General features: G+C 45.0%; 1 protein-coding gene across 1 annotated transcript in view; it reads right to left on the bottom strand.

Annotated features, from left to right (window-relative positions):
• The window catches only part of PPM1H (protein phosphatase, Mg2+/Mn2+ dependent 1H), a gene marked incomplete at its 5' end in the record, with an annotated part of 284,823 nt that overhangs the window by 87,020 nt on the left and 173,988 nt on the right, over positions 1 to 23,815 (bottom strand). The window contains 1 exon segment of the mRNA XM_014590036.1: positions 5,323 to 5,407. Within this exon segment, the coding sequence (XP_014445522.1) occupies positions 5,323 to 5,407 (85 nt within the window).

The raw sequence follows: 23,815 nt of genomic DNA, 5'->3' as shown, positions 1-23,815 counted from the left end.
GCCCCTTCTGCAAAGAGTAATGCAGTTAAATAAAGGATACATACAGTTTAATAAGGCAAAAGTACCTTCAGAAAACCTTTGCGATAGACTATTAATACATACAGTAAAGTGCTTGTATGGGAGGTGTACAGTCTGATGGATTTCCACAAACGGAACACGTTTTTTAGCTGGCATCCAGAACACTACCTGAACCCTGGAACATCGAGCAGGACCTGTCCAATCACTGCCACTCCCCCAGAAGGAAGCGCTCTTCCCACTTCTAGACTGCTTGGCCTGTACTTGGTTTGGAATCTGTGGGGGGTGCACCTGTGCCGGGCGTTATGGCTGTGAGACTCATGCACATGATGTGCGGTTAGAGTCTACTATTGGGAGTGCTACCCGTGACCACGTCACCACTCATTCACCGCCCCTGCTCCTCACAGGCACTGGGGTGTCCAGCTTGGGCCGCTATGGACAGTGCTGCTGTGCACAGTTTGGTCTTTCAGTGAACGTCTGTACCCATTCCTGGTAGGGATGTACCTAGGAGTGAAAATGTCGAGCCAGCACGTGCTTGGCTTTTGGAGTGACTGCCAAACCCTCTTTCTTTTTTTTTTTTGGAGAGGTTTTTGCTATAGGGCGCGTGCGCTCGCCAGACAGACAGAGAGAGACATAGAGACAGAAAGCGAGAAATCACCCCCCAGGGGGGATGGTCACGCCGCAATCCCTTCTCCTCCATTCTCCTCTCGGGATCTTGGGCACGCACGCACACGCGCCCGGCGTGAGTTTTAAGCCACCGGGTCCGGGACGCGAACTGCAGTTGACTACGTGGGAGTCCAGCGACATAGCCATTACACTAACTGCTGATTCCCTCAAACCCTCTTTCAAAGGAGTTGTGTCAATTTCTACTGCCATAGGTAGAATATGAAAAGTAAAAAAAAAAAAAAAAAAAAAAAGGTATTAAATGTGATGGGAGAGTCCAAGGCAGAAAGCACTGTGTAGTTTTCTAACTAGAACTTTTAGATTTTTTAATTGTTTAAATCGCTCAGCGTTTGAAAGGAAGTTATCAGAATGAGGATGTTCAGTGTCTAATACAAAAATTTTTAAAAATTGAGTCATCATTCTTCTTTCTTGTCCTTGGGAGGTGGTGGTGGTGGTGGGAATCTCATCAGATTATATGAGAGGAGGATTGGAAGCCTTACAACTCAAAATGATTTATCATGATAGGAAGTCTAAGGTCAAGAATAAAATGAAATTAATAATGTCAGCCAAACTGTCAGTGATTGCTAACGGTCACGCTAACGGCCAAATGAGATGGCTCTTCCCGAGCCAAGGCTGGCCGCCTGATTTACAGTGCAGGAACAGAATATTTTGGTTTGGGTGAAAAAAAAAAAGTTAAAAAACAAAGTGAAATGAATGAGAACTTAATATGCATTGGTTCAATTTTTTCATAAAGAATTTTTGGGCTTAGTTTGTTCTTAAAAATCTCAAAGTAACAAGGATTAAACTATTATAGGATTAATCATTGATAAGATTCGCCTGGTTTACATGGATGCAAATTTCTACAGGACCATTGAAAATCTCACAGGGTACGTACGTGTGTGTGCACTCAAAATCCCAAGAGGAGAATGAAGAAGGGACTGTTCTACGGGATCCCTCCTGGGGTGTGATTTCTCACTTTCTCTCTCCCCTTCTCCCTCCAGCAAATGCATGTACCCTATGACAAAAATCTAAAAAAAAAAAAGTTTCTGTATTTCATAAGTGAGAGAGGGAGGCACAGATAGACAGAGAAAGGAGGGGGGAGGGAGAGAGAGAAAGCAAGCACAGCCCCAACAGGGGCCTGATGCCATGATCCACCCTAGCTTCAGTCAGCCCTGGATCCTAGGCAAGCATATGCCTTGCGACCCCCAGAAAGTCTCTGGATATAAATCTGGAATGTTTCCAGGTAGCTCAGCCTCATAGAGCATTTTTTTTTTTAACCACTGCACTACCATCCAGCATCCAGCATTTTTTTAATTGGAAAATTTGGAACTTATGTGTAGTTTTATGAAGAGGGTTAAGTAGGGAGGGAGATGGAATTACAGTGGATTTTTCCATGACTCAGATGTTCTCCTCAGGAGCAAAGCAGAGAGGTAGTGAAGCCGCCTTGTTGTGATTAAAGCAAGGCTCGTCAGGTTTAACCACCTGCTCTCAAGGTTAGGTGGGACACGGAGGTGGCAAGCTCGCCACTCTTATACTCGCATACTTGAACCTCCCGATTATTGTCTCCTGTCTTAAAAGCAAGTCCGAGCTGAAGGAATGCTCTCCTGGAGATAACTCTCGAGCATGAAAAACCCCAGAGAGCCAAGAGGCACGATGTTGCTCACTTCAAACCTTTCCAGGTTCAGCACCAGGGAAACGACAGGCGAGCAGAACCGGGCTCTACGTGGAGAGCTGGGACAGTTCCAAGGACACCGCAAGAAATCACCTCAGATACTTTTGCACGTGCGTGTATCAAATGTGTATCTGAAACCCACTCTCATGTCTCCTGTGTATTGCCCTGGATGAAAATCAGACATGGATTATTCTGCAAGGACAGAGGTATATCATTTGTAGGTTTGATGATACCAGCCATCTTAATGTAATCAAATCAGAGTTTATAAATATGTCTAGGCAGAATGGAGGGAAAGCCATCAGTTTCACACTCAGGGCTACAGAGGTCCCCTGAGGGTGATCCATTTCTGGCTGTCACCTGAAGCAAAGGTGGGGGTGAGTTCTTTGAGGCCACAGCATCAGAGCAGCAAACACTACTGAGAAATGCTCATAACCCAGAGCCCCTCTCCTCCCATCTGAGCCTTGACTCCATCAAAATGTTCTGTCTAGCTCGGTGAACCTCCTCGAATATTTTACTTCAATCACCCTGGAAACATGAAAAGAATCCAGTGACAGAGGAGCAAGGCTTATTCATGAGTGTAGGATCATTGGCCCTCCCTGGTTGCTGGGGCAGGGGGGCACAGTGCCTGATCCCCTCATCACACACCTGCCACATTCCGTGTGAACACATCAAACCCACAAGCCTACTTGATTAATTACCCAGCCTGAGAAATGACGGAACAAAGTTCACGTTACCCAGAGAGCTGTGCGAAGGGCCCTCTGAGGTCAGGATGCAAGACCAAACAAAATTAACAGGCATGCCACATCCATCATCTTGTGATCTGCTTCCAGGTCTGTAATCCCCGAGTGTCCAGAGTGTGCATACCAAGAACATTCCTCTCCGACAGGCATCCCAATGGTTCACGTACAAAGGCCTCTGACTACCTGCACCACCCGCAAGAAGTCATCAACCATTTCTCCACGTCAAACAGCCCTGGGACTGCAGGCAGCCACTCGAAGTAAGTGGCTAGGGAACCTAGAGGTTTTACTGATTCTGTCATGAATGTTTCTTCATATCATAAACACAGAAGTTGATTTGGCCTAAGAATGAGGAATACATCATTCACTTTCCAGCAATGGGCTATCTGGTTCAGATCACGTAAGAGAAAAAGTGTACTATGACTATCATTGCACTAAACTCGTTCCTGATTAGTTCAAGGGAACGGATGCTCAGAAAATTTAATTGATAAGATTAGATGCATTTAAAACGATCAGCTAACACGGTGTATTTATATCACCGTATCTCACCTGGTGGCCTCATGGAAGATGGAATGGAGAAAGCCAGACAGGAGGCAAAAGGCCAGCTGTGCTGAACCCCACTGGAAAAGCACCTTGCAGCTTGGAGGCCCTTGTGACCCTCGAGTCTAGCCCTTCATTTCACAAGTGACACACTGAGCTCTGGAAAGGCTAGGAGACTTGCAACAAGGCTATCCAGCTGGCGAATAACAGAGCTGGGACCAGAATGAAGTGTGTTGATTGCTGCAGGGTCCACGTCACCTGCGTAGACTGCCAAGGAAAGGAAGAGGTCTAAAGTTTGATCCTGTCATGCTTCTAGTTTATCAGCTTGAAAACAACACACAGTTTGGAAAACAAGAGCACGTATTAGGTTGTCAGAAAAGTCATGGCACATTTTTGTATAGACTAAAATAGAAAATGACATCACGACTTTTCCGACAACCCAGTGAAAGAGTAAAGCGCTCTTGATACTGGCTTTGTATCCCTGTTGTCTTGTACACCACACACAGAGTAAAAGTGGTACAGCTTAGTTATCCAATAAGTTAAAAACAAAACACAGACAAAGCTATGGAGGGAAAACGCTACAGCTCCTTCCTAAATTAACCAAGCTAACCCAATCCCGCCCATTCACAATACTGAAATTCAGGCATGTGAACAGTATCCTTCCTGGAGGAGCCTGGAGCAATTCTTTTCTAAGAGCAGATGGTCACAAAGGTTAGCTATGTCGTCTTAAAAAAAAAAAAAAATCCAGCTGGCAAGAAAACATTTCATCCACAGGACTACTATTCACAGAGTTAGTCCTGAGATGTGCACCCCAAAGTAATCTAGAATGATCACCAAAGTTATCTTTAACCAAGACTCTAAGCCTAACACCGTAGTACCCCTGGAATCCGAGAACAGGGGAGTGTCTGTTTTGTTTCCCAGAAAACTGAGATTAAAAAAAAAAGAAAAGTAAATTTGTCAGAGGACATGAGCATTTGCCAGAGAGAGAGAGAGAGAGAGAGAGACAGAGAGATGGATTGAGAAAACATCCCCCACAGGGCATGTCCATGTTACAGCCCCTTCTCTTCCACTTCTTCCTCCTTTTGGGATTTTGGGCACATAGTCACAGGTTCCAGGCATGGAAAATGGAGATTTCTGAGTGAAACAGAGCCCTCTGATAGCCCTCTCAAAATCTTACCCCAAAGAGAATGGAAATACAGACTCTACACAGAGAATGTACTTTCAGGGTAGAAGCAGATGTTTTGGACACCTGCCATCTTTCTCAGGGGCCCCTGAGACCTTGAATCTGTGCATGAAGTAGGCGGTGCATTGGGGGATCTCAGAGCAGCCAGGGCAGACGTTCCTCCTTACGTGCTTCAACCAGGCCCTATTTGAGTCAAAGTGAGTAGCAAGCCAAGGAAGAAGTGTTCTTCAAAGCTGCATTTTATACTGTCCGTACTAAACCGTGAAAAGAAACACAGCACTCCATGTCTTTGACTGGCCACAGAAGGAAGGAAATCAGCCACAATAATACACTCATGGAGGTGGAGTGTGTCGTCACACACAGAGCTGGGATGTGTGATCCAGAAGGTGTGTGCGGGGGAGTCACTACCATATGTCGGTGACTGCTGCGGGCCCGCTCGAGTGTCAATAGCAACGTGTTCTTCCCAACGGCTCCAAAGCCATCCCCTCTTGCCAAACCCAGATGACTCTTACCAGGTACTGAAGTCGCTGGCGCTCAGTCTCGGGGGTGAATTCTGAAGACATGGGGATAATTTCTCCATTTCTGATGATTATGGCCCTGAAACAGTGAAAATGTATCATCAGCAGCCCGTCTCAGTAAGTGTAATACTCTGATTCTGGGACAGCCAGAGCGTGGCTCAGACCTCGCAAAATGCCAGGAGACACTTTCTCCTTCCACCTGCATGGCAGAGCCCACTGTTTTCAACTTGGGATCACTGGCCACATTAGTGGTATTTCTATTTTGGGGGAGCGGGGGGAGGGTTTTTGCACTGTGCACTCCACTAGAAAGACAGACAAAGAGAGAGCAAGAAATCACCTCTTAGGAGGAATGGCCATGCTGCAGTCCCTTCTCCTCCATTCTCCTTTTGGGATTTTGGGCACACACACACACACACACACACACACACACACCTGACCTGAGTTTCAAACTGCCAGGTCTGGAAATCGATAGTGGTATCTTTATTTTAAGCACAGTCAATTCAAATCAGCTCACGTTTACTCTATTGCTGGCTGGAACAATGCCTTTGACACCCTAGCCCCAAGTGTACCCCTTAGCATGTGGCAAACGCTCCGTGAGTAAACAGGTAAATAGACGGACACTGCAGCTGAGGCTCGCTCTAGTGCAGGGTTATCCAGGAGACCCTCCTGTGATCATGGTTTTCATCTGCGCGGTTCAATACAGCAGCCACGAGCCACATGTGGGCGCTGAGCACTGAACTGTGTTAGTGATGTCAAGGAACTTCACTGAATTTTTATTTCATTTTAATGAACTGTAAGTGCAAGCAGTACTTGTGGCCAGTGTTTAATGTATTAGTGCAACTCCAGGTCTTTAGTACTCCAAGGGTCTGTGGCCAGCAGCACTGGCCTCACCTGGAAGCTTGTTAGAAAGGCAGACTCCCAGGTCGACTCCAGATGTCACTGATGCAGAATCTGCATTGTAAGAAGATCCCAGGAGATTCAGAAGCCTCCATTCTCCTTTTGGGATTTTGGGCACACACACACACACACACACACACACACACACCTGACCTGAGTTTCAAACTGCCAGGTCTGGAAATCGATAGTGGTATCTTTATTTTAAGCACAGTCAATTCAAATCAGCTCACGTTTACTCTATTGCTGGCTGGAACAATGCCTTTGACACCCTAGCCCCAAGTGTACCCCTTAGCATGTGGCAAACGCTCCGTGAGTAAACAGGTAAATAGACGGACACTGCAGCTGAGGCTCGCTCTAGTGCAGGGTTATCCAGGAGACCCTCCTGTGATCATGGTTTTCATCTGCGCGGTTCAATACAGCAGCCACGAGCCACATGTGGGCGCTGAGCACTGAACTGTGTTAGTGATGTCAAGGAACTTCACTGAATTTTTATTTCATTTTAATGAACTGTAAGTGCAAGCAGTACTTGTGGCCAGTGTTTAATGTATTAGTGCAACTCCAGGTCTTTAGTACTCCAAGGGTCTGTGGCCAGCAGCACTGGCCTCACCTGGAAGCTTGTTAGAAAGGCAGACTCCCAGGTCGACTCCAGATGTCACTGATGCAGAATCTGCATTGTAAGAAGATCCCAGGAGATTCAGAAGCACATTAGAATCTGAGCACGTCTGGCTACACTTTGGCGTTTCTAGGGTAATACCCTGGGTCCAGAAAAAGCACTCTCATTTCATTTTAAGGCTCAGAAAGTTCACACTCCAAACAACGTGCCCAAGAACAGCTGCTGATTCAAGGACTTTCGAGGGAACAGTCCTTGCAGTTGCCCAAAGCAGATGTCTAAGGGAGAGGCTGCAGGATCGATAACCACGGAGCAACCTTTCCTGGGCCTACTCCCAGCGGTGCCTCCTGTTCTCAGACCTAATTCTGAAGTGATTCCTGACAGCCACTTTCCAGCTATCGATCGGTTCTAGCAGAATGTTGCCATTTCTACAACAAATGCAAGCAGCTTGGGAACTGCATTCTCCATGAACCCAACAGCTCCCAGGATGAGGGAGTCGAGCCCTGAGCCCTGACACACCTCTCAGGGAAGGCATGAGAAAGGCCTTTGGTGAGCACCGTGCTGGGCAGATGCCTGCTGATTCTATGAGAGGTTGCATTCTTCCTGTCAAGAAGCCCCTGAGCACTCCCTCCCCCACTGCGGAGGCAGCCCCTGGTTTGGACAATATATGTAAGCGACTGCAGATGTCACGACCCCCACACTCGCCACCTGCTATCCAGTGTCCCAGATGCTGCTACCATGGGAAGTGGTGGAGTGTGCAGGCAGGGAAGGAGGTAACAAGTCTTGCGGGGGTGGGGGTGGGGGTCTTAGGGAAGTTATGGCTCCTGGAGAAAAAAGGATATCCACCATTAACAAACCAGTGTGAGGTACCAGCAGATGGTGTAATGGTTACATTGCTGGACTCCCACATTACCAACTGTGGTTCGAGTCCTGGACCTGGTGGCTTTAAACTCATGCTGGGCGTATGTGCATGCATGACCAAAATCTGGAGAGGAGAATGGAAGAGAAGGGATTGTAGTGTGGCCACCTCCCCTCAGGGGTGATTTCTTGCTTTCTGTCTCTCTAACTCCTTCTGGCTCTCTGGCAAGCACACTTGCCCTATAGCAAAAATCTCTCTAAAAAATTAGTGTGAGTTAATTCAAATGGTCTTTGTCACAATTATCAATTGAAAATAGCTATAATAAGGGAGTAGGAGTTTTGATGGAGGATGGAGAAACTTGGAGAATTTGGAGAAACTTGGAGAAGGTCAGGAAAGTCTAGGTTAGGACCTGATCCTAAAGTAGAAGAAGGAAGGAGACCAGCAGGTGGCGTAGTGGTTAAGGCACTGGACTTCCATAGGGTCAGCTGTAGTTCGAGTCCTGGATCCAGCAGCTTGAAACTCACGCTAGGGGTGTGTGTGTGTGTGCATGCCCAGAATCCCTAGAGGAGAATGGAAAAGGGATTACCATGTGGCCATTCCCTCTAGGGGAGGGGGCTGCTGATTACTTGCTTCCTGCTTCTCTGTCTCTCTGGCAAGCACACAAGCTCTGTAGCAAAAATCTCTCAGAACAAAACAAAACAAAACGACATAGCAGGGAAGACCCTGAGAACCTAGGGGCTGGGGATCAAGTTATTACATGATCTCTTCCAAAGACCACTTCTCTTTCAGAATTTTGCTTATAGCCTTAACTCTTCTTCCCTTTGTCTACATGACCCTGAATTCCTAGGTTCATCTCGGCAAGCTATATTTCCTGGAGGGGAGTAAAAGACAACAAGAAAGGAAGAAAATAGGGAAGGCAGAAGATGGAGCGACAGGCCCAGGGAGAAGTCAGCTAGGTTTAATCAGGCCACGGGAGATCCTCTCCTTGGATGGAGGTGTCAGGAGATCAGGGCCCTTGTTGGTCTGTTCCCTCCTGTGTTCCACACACTTAGCACCAAGCCTGTCACACGAGGGGCCCCTGAATATCTGTTGTGTAAAGGAGATGAGAGAATTAGGCGAAGCTCCTCCTTGAATCTGAAGCAAGAGGAGAAAAGACCTGAGAGGCAGTCGGGATTGGCTGAAACACGCAAGACAGGGTTAGCTTCACAGAGCAGAGGGGCCTTCGCCCAGAAATTCACTGGCTTCCTCAGCTCTCTTGCCCTCCCTTCCCGACCAGGGCTAGTCCGTCCATCCCATCCCGCCTCGGGCTCTCCCAGCAGCAGTTATTCCCACTCCGGGATTCCCGACCTCTTTCTCCACTGCATCTCTGCTCAGAATAAAATATACTCAACATGCTGTGTGTTTAAAGTCAACAAAATGAAAACAAAGTCAAACGAATGATATTCTCCTAATCCAAAACCCACCTTCAAGGGTTATCTTCTTTTCTTTCTTACTAAACCAAGGCTTGAACATTATGATCTACACTTATTGTCTCCATTTTCTTATCTTCCGTTGATCCCTCGCATAGGAGTAAATGGCCTCTCCTTCCAGCTGCGGTTCCCAGGGTCACCAGACAGCCCCTCCGTTGCTGTTTCTACTGGGCGTGTCGACACCGTTATCTCCTTGTCCGCTGTCTCTCTCAGCCCCGGCATCTGCGATGGTCCTTCTCCTGGCGCCCCTCCTACCTCGGACTTCTCCACACCCCTCCTCTGGAGTGGTGACTAGGATTTCGTCTCACACCCTCTCCCCCTGGCCCATCTCATTTCCCAAGGCCTTAGCCCCCAAGATTAGGTTGGATCCCTTTTGTACACGCTGCCTTGGCCTGGTATTTCTCCTAATTGTGAGGCTGGCCCCAACTGTATGTCCCTAATATTTACTGAACGAATAAGTGGCATTACAACTCCATATGTGGAGGACTCCAGATGACCTTTCCAGTCCACGTCCCTGTGGTGCTCCCGTTGAGAACCTGCTAGAACCTGCTGACAGGTATTTCCACTCGCACATCCCCTCGCATCTCCTAGTTAGTCAGGCTCAAAACGAATGATTCTTTTTTTTTTCTTTTTTTTTGGAGAGGTTTTTGCTATAGGGCGCGTGGGCTCGTCAGAAAGACAGAGAGAGACAGAAAGTGAGAAATCACCCCCCAGGGTGGATGGCCACGCCGCAATCCCTTCTCCTCTATTCTCCTCTCGTGATCTTGGGCACGCACGCACACACGCCTGGCATGTGTTTAAGTTGCCGGGTCTGAGACTTGAACCACGGTTGACTATGTGGGAGACCAACGACATAGCCATTATGCTAAGTACTGGTCCCCAAAACGAATGATTCTGTCCTCACCTCAGTCCCAAGTCTGTCTTCCAGATTCCCTCTCTCCGGGAATGACACTACTTTTCACCCAATGCCCTTCCCAGAAGCCGGAGAGCCATCTGGACGTCTCACTTTTCTCTCTCCCACACCCTGATAGGTGCCCAGTCCTGGAGAATCCTCTCTAGCAGCACGAAATGTCGCTCTTTCCTGAGTTCCTCCCGGTGGTGCCTAGGTCCTGGCTTCCACCAGAGCTTGTTCTCATGACTCAGGAGCCCTCCACTGTTCTCCCTGCCCCAGGTTGGGCCCTCCTCTGACCCCCTCCACAGGCTCACCAGGAGGTTCTAAAGCACCCCTGCCATCAGGCCACCATCCCTCCCTGAAGCCCTCTGATAGCCTCTCAGCATTTCTCACTTTATTATCCGGCTCCGGTCTGTATTTCCTTCCTGCTGTTACTACCAGAGAGCACGTGCACTTGCGGGAGAAAGGCAGAAAGTGAGAAAGCACCTTCCATGGGGACCAGCAGTTAGCGTAATGGCTATGTCGCTGGACTCCCATGTAGTCGACCGCAGTTCATGTCCCGGACCCAGTGACTTAACACTCATGCCGGGCACGTGTGCGTGTGTGTCCAAGATCCCGAGAGGAGAATGGAGGAGAAGGGATTGTGGGGTGGCCATCCCCCCTGGGGGATGATTTCTTGCTTTCTGTTTCTCTGTCTCTCTCTCTGTCTGTCTGGCAAGCAAACATGCCCAACCCCCCCCCCAAAAAAAAAAAAAAAAAAAAAGAAAGCACCTTCCATGAAGAATGGTCATGCCACAATCCTTTCTCCATGTCTCCTTCCTTTGGGGATTTTGGGCGCACACACACATGTGCCCAGCGTTTTTCAAACTGCTGAGACCAGGACTCAAACTACTTAGTCGGTCATGTGGGATCCAGCCACCCTAACCACTGCCTACATTTCTAGCTTTGGTATCACCCTCGCTCCTCCTTTCACGTCCACTTGTTCCTTACAATGGCCAACTTATTTTTCTCGGTGTCAGCTCAGGAGAATGGTTCTGCTGTCCTCCTGGACTACATACGTACCCCTTCTCTGTGACTCCATGGTGTCCCAAGCTGTCCCCAGACTTTGCTGTGGTTGTTGGCTTCCAGGCTGTAACTAGTCCAAGGATATTTTCTAAGGCTCAGCCTAAGTTGTAGCCTCTGGATTTTCATTGCTCAGTGCCTGGCACATGGTGGAGGTGTAGTAACTACTTGTTGATGGGAATGTGACTAAATGGATGAGATGGATTTGAGTGGATAAAAGAAGGCTCTAAATAAGACTTTTAAAAATACTGCATTATTAATTGTACACAGTCGGTGCTCTCAAAACATCAATACAATTTTTTTTTTTTTTAAAAAGACAGGGTCTCACTGTGTCCCAATCTTCCTGCCTCAGCCTCTAAGTTACCAGGGCTACAAGCATACACTACCACTACCAGCTTTTAGGGTGGGCCAGGAATTGAACCCTGGCCTCTCATGTGGCCTCCACCAACAAGTGCTCCCCTGACTGACTGGGCCTCTGTGTGTATTTTCTTTGGTCTTAAAAGAAGACAACAGGCATACGAGGATGTTGTTCTGGCTGGGTGTCACTGGGAAGTAAGTGACCTGAAAGGCCAAGGGAAGTGAAGTAGGGCCCTCTCCCTAGTGGGCCGTGGAGAAGGCAGACAGGCAGCAGCTAGTTACCACCGTGTTTACTCAAGTCCACACGCGGGGAGGTATCTGCATTCAGCTCCCACGTGACTGCTGGCCCAATCCTAGCTTATTACGTTCTGAAACAGGTAATTATATACAAATCCATCTTGGACAGGACATCCTTCACTTTCCTTTGAACTACCAAGTTCTTCCACTTTGAGGCATCCATGGATTAGAGATGACAGAGTGTTGGCTACCAACCCTGCTAGGCCCTCCGTTGTGAACTGCTCCCTGTGTGATCCTTGGTTTCCTTTTGATCTTTCTCCCTTTCATTTCTCTGATCTCAGGATTGATTCGTCAGAGTGCTGGTCTCCTGTCTTGAGTAGGGCAGTGAGAGAAAAGGGGTTTCAAAGGGAATGACGTGCATGTGAAGACTGACAAAGCTCGTCCTAAACAATCGATAAAGTTGAGAAATGCCTTGAAAGCTACATTCTCTCAACATAGGAAACCTGCACTCCATAGCTTCTACTTCATTATTTTACAAGATGATTTCCTAAGGAAAATTGAAGTGAAAAAAAAAAAAAAGAAAAGAAAAGAAAAGAAAAAACCCAGCTGCAGCAGAACTGAGTGTCAAGAAGAACTAGGGACACACCCTGACCTATCTCCCGGGACCTCAGGTATGGACCTGCAGATATTGCCATGGGCAGAATCTGGATGATAGTCCATTTACCAACCGAGGGTTTAGCAGAGCTTATATGAGGAAGTTTCCAGGGATTGAGGTGTTTTGTTAAACGGCAACCACCTCCAATTCCAGTACCCCTTACCCATACAGATGGGATAGATTTGTTTTTAAAGAATTATTAATTATCATCATCATTATTATTATTTTAAATTTGTTAAAGGGCATGTGTGTACACCAGAGAGAGAGAGAGAGAAAGCAAGAAAGCAAGCTGCCAAGTCTGAGACTTGAACCACGGTGGGCCATGTGGGAATCCAGCACCTAAACCACCACACCACTTGCCAGCCCTGTGAGAATGTGGTTCTTAAGCATATTTCCTAAAGTTAAGGTGAGCCTTTCATTCACAGAGACTGCAGCTGAAATTTATGTGCTTTAATTTTAATTCTAATGTAACAGATGGAACATTATGTATGATACAATGAACATTAATTTTTAATGTGTTCTTATGAGTCAGCTGTAAGGATGGGAGAAGACAAGGTAAAGCAAAGACATGAATAATATATTTATTTATTTTTAAAAAATTGTCAGAGAGCATGTGTGCTTGCCAGAGAGAGAGAGAGAGGTGAAACCACCCCCCAGAGGGCGTGGTTATGCCGCAATCCTTTCTCTGTAAATTTTCCACCTGTCGGGATTTTTGGCATGCACCCACATGCATCCAGTGTATTCCTCAAATGGCCAGGGCGAGGGCAGGACTCAAACCAAGGACAGCCATGAGGGGTCTAGCTACATGTTGGCCCAGACACAAATGGTCTTTAAATGTACCCTCCCTGGGGCCAGCAGGTGGTGTGATGGTTAAGGGCACTAGACTCCCACATGGCCAACCACAGTTCAAGTCCTGGACCTGGCAGCTTGCTTTCTCACTTTCCCGCTTTCTCTCTTCTCTGGTGAAATTAAAATAAAGAAATAAAGTTAAATAAAAAATAATTCTTAAAAAAAAATAAATGCAGCCCTCCCAACATTAGCCACGTAAGAGGAGACAATTTATTCCTAACTGATGAGAATTTTGTTTAAAGAACATTTCCGAGAAAGTCCTGCTATTTCCATCCTCCAATATGATATTTTGGAATAAAAAAACACCTACTTTTTGTTCCCCAAATTACTCCAAATGTTAGATGGTAAAGAGAAAAATAAAGGGTAAAACAGGACGCCATTTTACATATTTGCTTGATTCTACAACTTCCCTTACGGAGATCACACTAACTCTTGCTAAGTCCTACCTCAGTGTGACGTTCACAGCATGGAACTGACATGCTCCAAGAGGCATTTGACAAACCAGCAAGAGACAGAGCTGATAACAGAGATGATGAGGCAATTGACAGGAGGGAAAATGCGAATGTCAATAAACGTAGGAAAAGATGCTTAATCTCGCCAATCCAGGACAATGCAAATTGAAGTATAAGTAACATAATTTTGCTCATAAAATCGACAAACATTTAAACAACCCAATAATATATAGTAGCTCTTATAGAATGAGTGGAAAAAAAAACCTCTCATAATAGGAAAGTGAATTTTTATACTTTTAAATACATATATGTGTGGGTGTATTTTTAAATTTGCTAGAGGGTGTGTGCGCTCACCAGAGAGAAACAGAAAGACAGACAGAGAGAAAGAGATACAGATAGAGAGAGAGAGAAAAAGGCAGAAAACACCCTTGTGGGATGTGGTTATGCCACAATCCTTCTCCCTTTCTCTTCTGGGATTTTGGGCATGCACGTACACACACCTGATGTTTCTCTAGTTACCAGGTCCAGGACTTGAACCACACAGTTGGCCATGTGGGATCCAGCTGCCTTAACCACCAGTCCACAGGCTGCCCTATACCTCATGAATCTCTTAAAATTATAACAACATGTCCGATGGTTCAGCCATCCCACTTTTGGGAATATATCCTAAAGAAATAAAAAACTAAATATATAGAATATACATACAAGAATTTTCACTTTGGCACTATTGCTTGTGGCATAGACCAGAAACAGCGCAAATGTCTATAGAAAGCGGGGTTATTGAATACATTGGTTTGGATTCCATAGGATGTTACACGGTAATTAGGAAAACGGTGAGGTGTAAGCTTTGTGACCAGGAGGTACCCAGGAAGTACTAAGTGAGAGAAGCAAGTTGTAGAACGATGCGTGGTACACTGTCATTTTTATAAGAGCAAAAATGAATAGAAAACTTCAAAAAAATTCATGAAAATATGGAATTAAAGTACAAGTTTTTAATTTTTATTTTATACTTTTGCTATAGGGTGTGTGCACTCATGGGGTGGGGTGGGGGGAGAATGCACCCCTAGAGAGGATAACCGTGCTGTAATCCCCTCTCCTCCATTCTCCTCTCAGGATTTTGGGCATGCATGCACATGTACACACGTACAGTGTGTTTCTCAAGCCGCTGGGTCTGGGACTCAAATCATGTCATTGGCTATGTGGGATCCAAGCACCTTACCCACCATGCTACCGGCTTGTCCAATCTGAGTTGATTTTGGTGCAACGAGTAAATAAAATCCATGCCTGGTTTTTTTCGTAATACACATTTTCTGTGAACATTTTGAAGACCTCTCACAGAAGACACAGTCACGTCTCACGTCACGCCCTACCTGTTTAGTGACTATTCAGATACAGGACCAGTTCTCCAGTGCTGGAGAATCCCCTCAGCCTTTGTCTCACCCACAATCGGTTAGTGTTCACTACATGAAGTGGTCGCCATCAAGCAAGACTACGTATTTAATTTATAAATTTGTAGTGTATTGCGCACCCATAGTATTTAGAATAAATTTTAAAATGACGCCGGATTTATACTATTGTAATGGTGGTGCGTCTTGCCACTTTCTGGCACTTCCCTAATGTATGCTTTTTGTATGGATAAAATTACGTTATTCTAGTGTGGTGTCATATGATATCTATTGAAAAATACATATGCCATGGTGTCGTGAAAGACCACAAGACATCTGCCTTTAAGCTCTTTGCTTAGTGCTCAACCAATTTATTTAACAAACCAGTCATTGGAAAGAAACTCAGTGGTTAAGTGAGGTCTGCCTGCATCCCATATGCATGAGGAGTTTGCATTCAGGACAAAAGCCCGCATGTGATCCTGGAGGCCTGACCAAGGCTCTCCACATTGGGGGTGCCACCCCCAAGTTGGGTTTGGTACACAATCAATCAGTGTATCAGCCTTTGGGGGCTGCAGTCAAGGACTCCCTCCCCTCCCCTCCTGCATCCCTGGCTAGAAATCCCTGCAAAGACACTTTTCTCTACTCTGACTTAGAGCTTCTCCATTCTACTTCTTCCCCTTCACTCCTCCTCCCCCACTCCTTGGTCCAGAAAATGGCTTTTTGTTTAGAGCTCCTGTGTGGTGAGACCCTCCTCTCGCCTCCTGCCAGTGCTGCAGGTCATCCGGCACACCTGGGCCAGTGCCACTGGAAGGAGAAACAGACATTTTCCCTTCTCTGCCTCTTGCTTGCCCTGGCGCAGTAAGTGAGTAAATACTTGATTGCTACTTTCAGTCTGGTTCACTTTCCTAACTGCCTGCCTGACACCTGAAAGCTGGACAATACAGAATTACGTTGGAATGAATACTGAGAATGGTATGGAAGTGGGAGAGTGTCTTTTTATGTCGCTTTGTATTATTTCACTGTTAAAGGGAATGAATGTTCATTTTTAAGTTTGGAGAGAGCTTTACCTGCTCAAATTTGGCTGTGTAGTCCCAGAAGACCCAGGGTCTTCCTAAACTCTGATTTCTGTAACACTGCCCATCTTCCTGAGCCCTTGGTATCCCAAGCACCAATTCAGAGTCCTACCCGGTGGCCCAACGGCATCTCAGAGGTAATAATTCAGTGCTCAGGCATGACAGCAAAAGTATCCTGTGTCTGGAGCAGGGGCCACTTAACCAGTGGCTCAGTTTTTCTAGAAACGTTAAGAACTGGTTAAGCTTAAAAAGGTCCTTTTCTCCACCCCTTGTGTTTCAAGAGAGGACCCACGAAAGCAGGCTTAGAACTACCAGTCATGCTCAAAGCATAAGCATGAAGAGAGGCGCTGGTGAGAGACTTCCTGGGTGACAGGAATTCGCCAGTCTGTTTTGTGAGTAGTTAGATCTCATTAACCTCAGTCCCACAGAGGAGGTTTTGCGGGTGCCATCCTCCCTCCAGCCTGGGCATTCTGTACCAGCCTGAGACATCTGTTTCTCTGGGGACCTGAGACTTGCCTTCAAACTATGCCTGTAGGCACTGAGGGTGCCGTCCATGCATGATTTAGTCAGTGGCTACAGGGAAGTGTTCAATGTGTTAAATCAGGGACACTGATAATGCAAAAAACACAACAAAGCACCCCGTCCTCAACTCAATTTCTGCGTTCACTGCCTGTGGGCTGCCTGCTGCTACAAACCCTGCGGTCAGCCAGCCAGCCCGGGCTCTAGAGGTGGTGGCAGGATGGCAGAGCCACGCGCCCTTCATAGATCACTGCCGGCAGGGAGTGGAGTAGGAGACATCCTTGCTGGGAGGTAAGAATAGAAATGGAAAAGACATCTAAAGCTTCCAGGCTGCTAGACTGGGGAAGTAGGTAATAGCATCCAAGAGTCCAGCTTCTGTGGAGTAGAAGGTACTGAAAATCCTCCAACCAAGACAAAGGGCAGTGTTCATGCTCACAGTTGAAGTCTGAATCCAAACCAAGTTGCTCTGCTTTGTTATGCCTCGCTTTCTTCTCTCTGCAGCATGGCAACTTGCTAGACAGCAAAGCAAAGTGCTCTGAAGCTCAGACTTGAGAATCCTGGCAGTCTAGAACGTCATCCCATTTCAAATTGCTAACCTATCAGCCAGTCCTGCAGCATGGCATCCACTCACATGTGTCATTAAACGTGCTTTAAGGTGGGCCAGCTAGGCATAATGGTTAAGGTAGCTGGATCCCACAAGGTCAACTGCACAATTCAAGTCCAGACCTGGTGGCTTAAAAATCACACCAGGTACACATGAATGTGTGCCCAAAATCCTAGAAGGAGAGAGGGATGGAGGAGAAGTGACTGCGGTGTAAACATTCTCCATGGGGGTTGCTTTCTTGCTTTTCTTCTCTGTCTCTGTACAGCGAACACACACTTCCTCTGGCAGAATTTTTTAAAAATGTGCATCAGGACAGAATATAGAAACAGGCAGGAGGAAAGTTATGCACTGTCTGGGTTGCTGTAAATTCTAAGAGTGTAACTGAGAAGTTGTGATGGGACAACCTAAGTATTACGTGATGAAGACTATGGGGCAAAGGCGAATAGTTGAACCCTCTTCTAACTCAGGACTAGAGCTTTGGAGGGAGTTCATCTGTATGTGAGTAATTGGAAGCAGTGAAGCCTGTGTTGTGGTGGAAATAGCACAGGCCTGGAAATCAGAATTTGAAGGCATTGGCTCCATCCTGGGCTAATCTTTAACTCTGGGGCTTGGTGTCCTCACTTACAAAAAGAAGGGGGAGGGCCAGATGATTCCTTGGCCAGCTTTCAGGTCTAAATTGAAATGCTACTGAAAGTCAGCCCAGTATATATAGCTGAAGTGGAGAAATAGTGACAACTGCTACAGTTACTCCTTTCCTTCTCAGGAGGTGGTAATCACCGCTCTTTAGGTTCTAATAAATCTAAGCAAATACAGAGGCATCAGGATGGGAGAAGCCACCCTTGGTGCTTCTCTTAAATCATAAAAGACAAGGAGCCCATTACTGAGCAAGGCCCCCAATGTAATTTCACTGGTGTCACCAGTCCCCTTGGAACGCGGAGCTGCAAACAAAAGGCATCTTCGACACTGTTAAGAGTATTCATGGGATGCCCTGATTCCATTACACACTTTTTCAGCTGAAAGTGATTTGAAACGCAACATTAAACTGCACATTTCCAGAATGGAGGAGAAAATCTGGTACAAGGTGACAAAGAGAAACCATTCGGAAAACCCTTTTTGACAGTGTATATCAATTCCAAGGGATAGGGAGGAGGCATCCATTTTGTCCAGAAGCATCAGACCTTGCAGATGCTGTTTGGATGCAGCAGAAGCCTCGGTTTCCTTCAAAGGCATCAGAAATGTGTTGCTGGGAAAGAAAGCAGAGCTGCCTGACAAAGATGCTGGAAGAATCTGGGGTTACTACTGCCAGAGGACAGCCAGGCTGTAGATACTAATTAGAGGTGTCAAAAACAGCGGAAGGGAAAAAATAATCCCACCAGCCAGGGATTAGTTAGTTTGGATATGTTTCTAGTCATTCCATGTTCAGAATGGATACTAAAGAAGTTTGCAAATACGCTGATTCATTTCGCAAGACCTCAAATATGCAATTAAGCTTCTCAGCAAAAATATTCACACACACAAAAAAATAGTCTAGAGAAAAAGAATTCCAGTAGCAAAAAACATAACTGATCACTCGTAGAGCAATTACTTAGTCACATGTTCCTTACAAGCAGCCCAGTCTATATTCACACCACCCAGAATAATTCCTCAATGTCATCATTCAGCCACTTTTTACAAACTTCTTGCTAGCCCAGCAACATTTGCAAAACCCAATGCACCAGCACAAAAATGTCCAGATCAGGTAAAAGCCTCATGGGCACTAAAGACAAATTTTTGAATTATTTATTTCTTAAAAAAAAAATTGATAAGGGGTCCATCTCTAAATTAATGGTAGGGTGGTTTATTATTTTTAATATTTTTAAAGAATATACATTTACTATAAAATTTCCCCTCTTAAAGTGTATAATTCAATGGTTTCTATATTCATGAGATTGTGCAACCATCATTATTATTTAATTCCAGCAGCGTTTAATCAAAGGACCCCCCACTCCCAGCCCCTGTACTTGTTAGCAGTCACTCCTCATTTTAGCCCCTGGCAACTACTAATCTACTTTCTGTCTCTATGGATTAGTCTATTCTGGATATTTAATATACATGGAATCGTGCAATACACAATATTTTATGACTGGTTCATTCACTAAGCATATGATTCCAAAGTCCATCCATGTAGTGTATGTGTGTTTTGGAACTTCATTCCTCTTATGGCTGAATATTCCCCTGCATGAATTCATTAGCTGACAGACATTTGGGTTGCTTCCTTTTCTTTTCTTTCATTTCTTTTTCTTTTTTGGCTGCTATTATCCATGATGTTGCTGTGAACATTTGTTTACAGGATTTTGCATGAATATATATTTTTGGTTCTTGGAGTAGTTTCCTAGGAGTGAAATGACTGAGTCATATGGTAATTCTGTTTAACTTTTTATTTTTATTTTATTTTTAAAGACAGTCTTGCCGTCATGATCTTCTTGCCTCGGCCTGCTGAGCCGTTGGGATTACAGGTGCATGCTGTCATGTCTGGTCTTTGGGTAGACCAGGAACCAAAGCTGGGCCTCCTGTGTGGTTGCAGCCTGCTGAGCACACTGTCTTTGCAGCATGCACCATTGTGGCTGAGCTGTTTAACTTGTTCAGGATCCACCAATTGTTTTTCCAAAGTGGCTGTATAATATATTTACAATTACTGGATTTTAAAACTTTCTCTTAAAGCACTACAGAGTTCAAATTACATTTATTTTTGAAAATGCCAGTGATGTCTTAATTGGCATTGTTTTAAAAAGCACCTTGCTGAAAAAGTTTTGTCTGTCTGCTTAGATTTCAATGTGTACATCAAACACTTAATGTTTTGTTTCCTATTTGCATCAGAGGGTGTGTATTTTATTCCCACGTGCAGAGCCAGTACCTACAACCCACAGCACTGCACTTTCCCCAAGTACAAACATTGCAACCACCTCCCAAGTCCCAAAGCGAGAACATTTTTCTCTGCATAGCAAGGAGTCAGACTGGGTGAGGCCACCAAAGGTATTTATTTTTCTCTCTACTGCAGTCATTTTTGGAGTAGGATGTTTTCCTTTTTTTAAAAAAAAGGACGGATGACTACAATAACTAGCTATGTGTATGCCAAGGCAGGTGAGATGTTCAGAGTCCAGGAAGCAATCTCTCTGCTAATACGCCACGTTAGTCACACCCTTGTTAGATTTGTGCCCAATTCTGACCTCTTTGCTTTAAAAAGGCAATGCAACCAAGCAACTGACCAGCTTCCCGAGAAGTAAAAACAATTCAAGGGGTAGAAAATAGATGCTCTGAAGCAGGGTAAAGCAATTGTGGAATTTTAGCCTGAAGGAAAGAATGAGGAGTGATTTGATCACACTCTCCACACACTTGAAATGGTTTTACTCAGAGAATGGTGGAAGACCAGTTCTTTATGCTCAAGTGAAACAAACAAAGGGAAATTCTACTTAAAGCAAATCAATAAGATTCTATGGTTGGAAACTGGAAAAGAATTTTCTGATCTTCACATCATACTATGATAAAGCCCATGGGTTTTCATCCCTGGAATTCTTCAAAAGGACATACAGGAGCTTTGTCTATATTCTGCTGAGAATTTTGAGGTGTCTCACTGTTGTTTCTTTATGGTGCTGTAAATCAGGAAATATAGCTTCTGCACAAGGACAAAACCGAATCCAACAATTAGATCTAAAACATATGATATATTAAGAAAGTCCTGAGACCAGCAGTTAGTGTAATGGCTATGCCGCTGGACTCCCATGTAGTCAATCATGGTTAGAGTCCCAGACCCAGTGGCTTAAATTCACGCCAGGCACGTGTGTGTGTGTGTGCCCAAGATCCTGAGAGGAGAATGGAGGAGAAGGAATTGCAGTGTGGCCATCCCCCCGAGGGGTGATTTCTCGCTTTCTGTCTCTGTCTTTCTGGTGAGTGCACATGCTCTATAGCAAAAACCTCTCCTTTGCCCCCCCAAAAAAGAGAGAGAGAAAAAGTCCTGCAATCTGTACTGGGGATGGAAACAGGGCACATTTTTGTTGCATGCCAATGTTCAAATTAAGCTCCGTGACTTCATCTGACAGGGTAGGCGCGGCTCCTTTGTGGTCTGTGATTAGGGTACACGGGCTCGATGCTGCAGGCCACCTGTGCGTGTCAGGCCTCTCTGGCCCTGTCTGGTGACACTAGTGCTAGTCCACACTAATGTTCTTTATGCAAAGGCTGGAAGTCCTTCTCTCATCTACTGAACATAACCCAATTAGGCATGTTCAGGTGTGGGAAGGGTAGAGTACAAAGTGATCAAGGCTTGTAGTCCAAAGTCTAGTTCAAGCTATGAACTGATCATGCTGGGAAAGTGAATTAGAAATTGCCCTGTCTGGTGACACTAGTGCTAGTCCACACTAATGTTCTTTATGCAAAGGCTGGAAGTCCTTCTCTCATCTACTGAACATAACCCAATTAGGCATGTTCAGGTGTGGGAAGGGTAGAGTACAAAGTGATCAAGGCTTGTAGTCCAAAGTCTAGTTCAAGCTATGAACTGATCATGCTGGGAAAGTGAATTAGAAATTCGACTAATAGAGTATATGTTCAAAAGGACTTTAATTATAACTTATTTTTTAAAAATATTTTCATTCACTGCCATTATTTTTATTTTATTTTTATTTTTTGAAGTTTACCAGAGAGAGAGAGAAGGAAAGTGAGAAAGCAGGCTGACAGGTACATAACTTGAACCGTGGTCAGCTGTGTGAGAGTCCAGCTGCCTTAACCACCATACCACTTGTCAGCCCCTAAGTATAACTTATTAGTGATGTTGAATGAATGATTAAAGGGAACATACAAACACAAAAGTCAAACTAGGATAATCAATAACTCAGAACTTTATTTCATACACAATAACTATCCACAACTGAGATCCTAAGAAACTGCATGAAAGAAAAAAAAAACAAATTGTATTTAGTAACTTTGCTTAGGCTTTAATAAAATGCACAGCAATAATGTACTGCTCAAGAGAAGCTGAACCCACACGGCAACCACAGCTGGAATCTCCAGCCCAGGATCCGATGAGCTAGAGGACTGGAGAAAGGGGACTGTAGTGTGACCGGCTGGTCACAGTCACATGCTTATCTCTCTCATTCTCACATGCACATGTTCTATCATAAAAAAGAGAAAAATATTGAAAATGATGTGCTGATTTCCCATGGTCATTTCCATTCATGTGTTGAGACCCTTCCAAAATTCTACCAAGAAGAGAGACCAAATGGGAAAATTGGGGCATTCCTACTTTTCCTGATTAATAGCTTTAAACCTCATCCTGTTCATTATATTCATGTTAGGGTCTCCTTAACATTTTTCCAAGCATATCTGTGATTTATAATTTTCGTTTGATAAACAGACACATAAAGAGTTCCCATGCCAAGTCCTCTTGCAAAATTTCTACGGATCCCATAGTTTATCTGAACCTCTCATAATTGTGCGAAGAAAAAAATGAATGTGGACTATGTCTGTGGAAAAACAAAAGTCTTCGAGATAAAATACATAACTTTTGAAAAGGTTATGTGTAAGAACTAAAGAAGAAGAGTCTGGGAATCGGCTTAGGTTCCCGACTTGAGTGATGGAGGGTGATAGTGCTATTAACAACAAGAGAGGAAGAAAAGTCAGTCTGGAGAAGAAGAGACTGCATTTTGGACACGTCAAATTCACAGCCCATGCCTGATGCCAGGTGGAAGGGCTAGTGAATGCAGAGTTGGAAATGTGGGGATGGGCTTCAGGAACGAGATCAGGGCTAGAAAATAGATTAAGGAATAGTCATATTTATATGTAGTTATAACTACAGAACTGAAACGAGTGCTCTAAGGAATGCACATAGACAGGAGAAGGTGTGCTAAAAACAAAGCTGAGAGCCAGGAGGTGGCATGATGGGTAAGGTGGTGGACTTGCACATGGCTGACAGCAGTTCAAGTCCTGGACCAGGCATCTTGAAAATCATGCTAAACATGAGTGTGTGCATGCCTAAAATTCCAAGAGGAGAAGGGAGGAGAAGGGATTGCTGTGTGGACATCCTCCCAGGAAGTGATTTCTTACTTTCCGTCTCTCTGTCTCTCTCCTCTTTGGGGAATGCATGCAACTATTACAAAAATCAAAAGCCAATCCAAAAAAAACCCCACAAAAAACAAAACACAAAAAAAACTGAGCATGGAACCAACATATGAGAACATAGAAAAATGGGCTATTTCCTTCATCTACCTTCAACTATATCTATCTGGTGAACTCATTGTCACAGAATGAATCAATGAATGTTGGTGGTCTTCTACAATGTTTCCCATGGAACCCTCTTCTAAGTGATAACGGGGAATGACCAACAAAAGATTCCAGGAAACTTTCTCCTCTGTCACAGGACTTTTTAAAGCCTTGAATATTCTTTTTTTTTTTGAATTATTTATTTTATTATTATTTTTTAATTTGACCAGAAAGAGATAGAGAAAGAGAGAAAGGGAAAGTGAGAAAGCAAGTTGCCAGATCTGGGCCTTGAACCATAGTTGGCCATGTGGGAGTCCAGCACCTTAACCACCACGCCAC

Source organism: Tupaia chinensis, unplaced genomic scaffold (genome assembly GCF_000334495.1).
Source record: "Tupaia chinensis unplaced genomic scaffold, TupChi_1.0 Scaffold000395_1, whole genome shotgun sequence".
In the NCBI taxonomy this organism is placed as follows: domain Eukaryota; kingdom Metazoa; phylum Chordata; class Mammalia; order Scandentia; family Tupaiidae; genus Tupaia; species Tupaia belangeri.
This window is presented reverse-complemented; position numbering and strand designations above follow the sequence as displayed.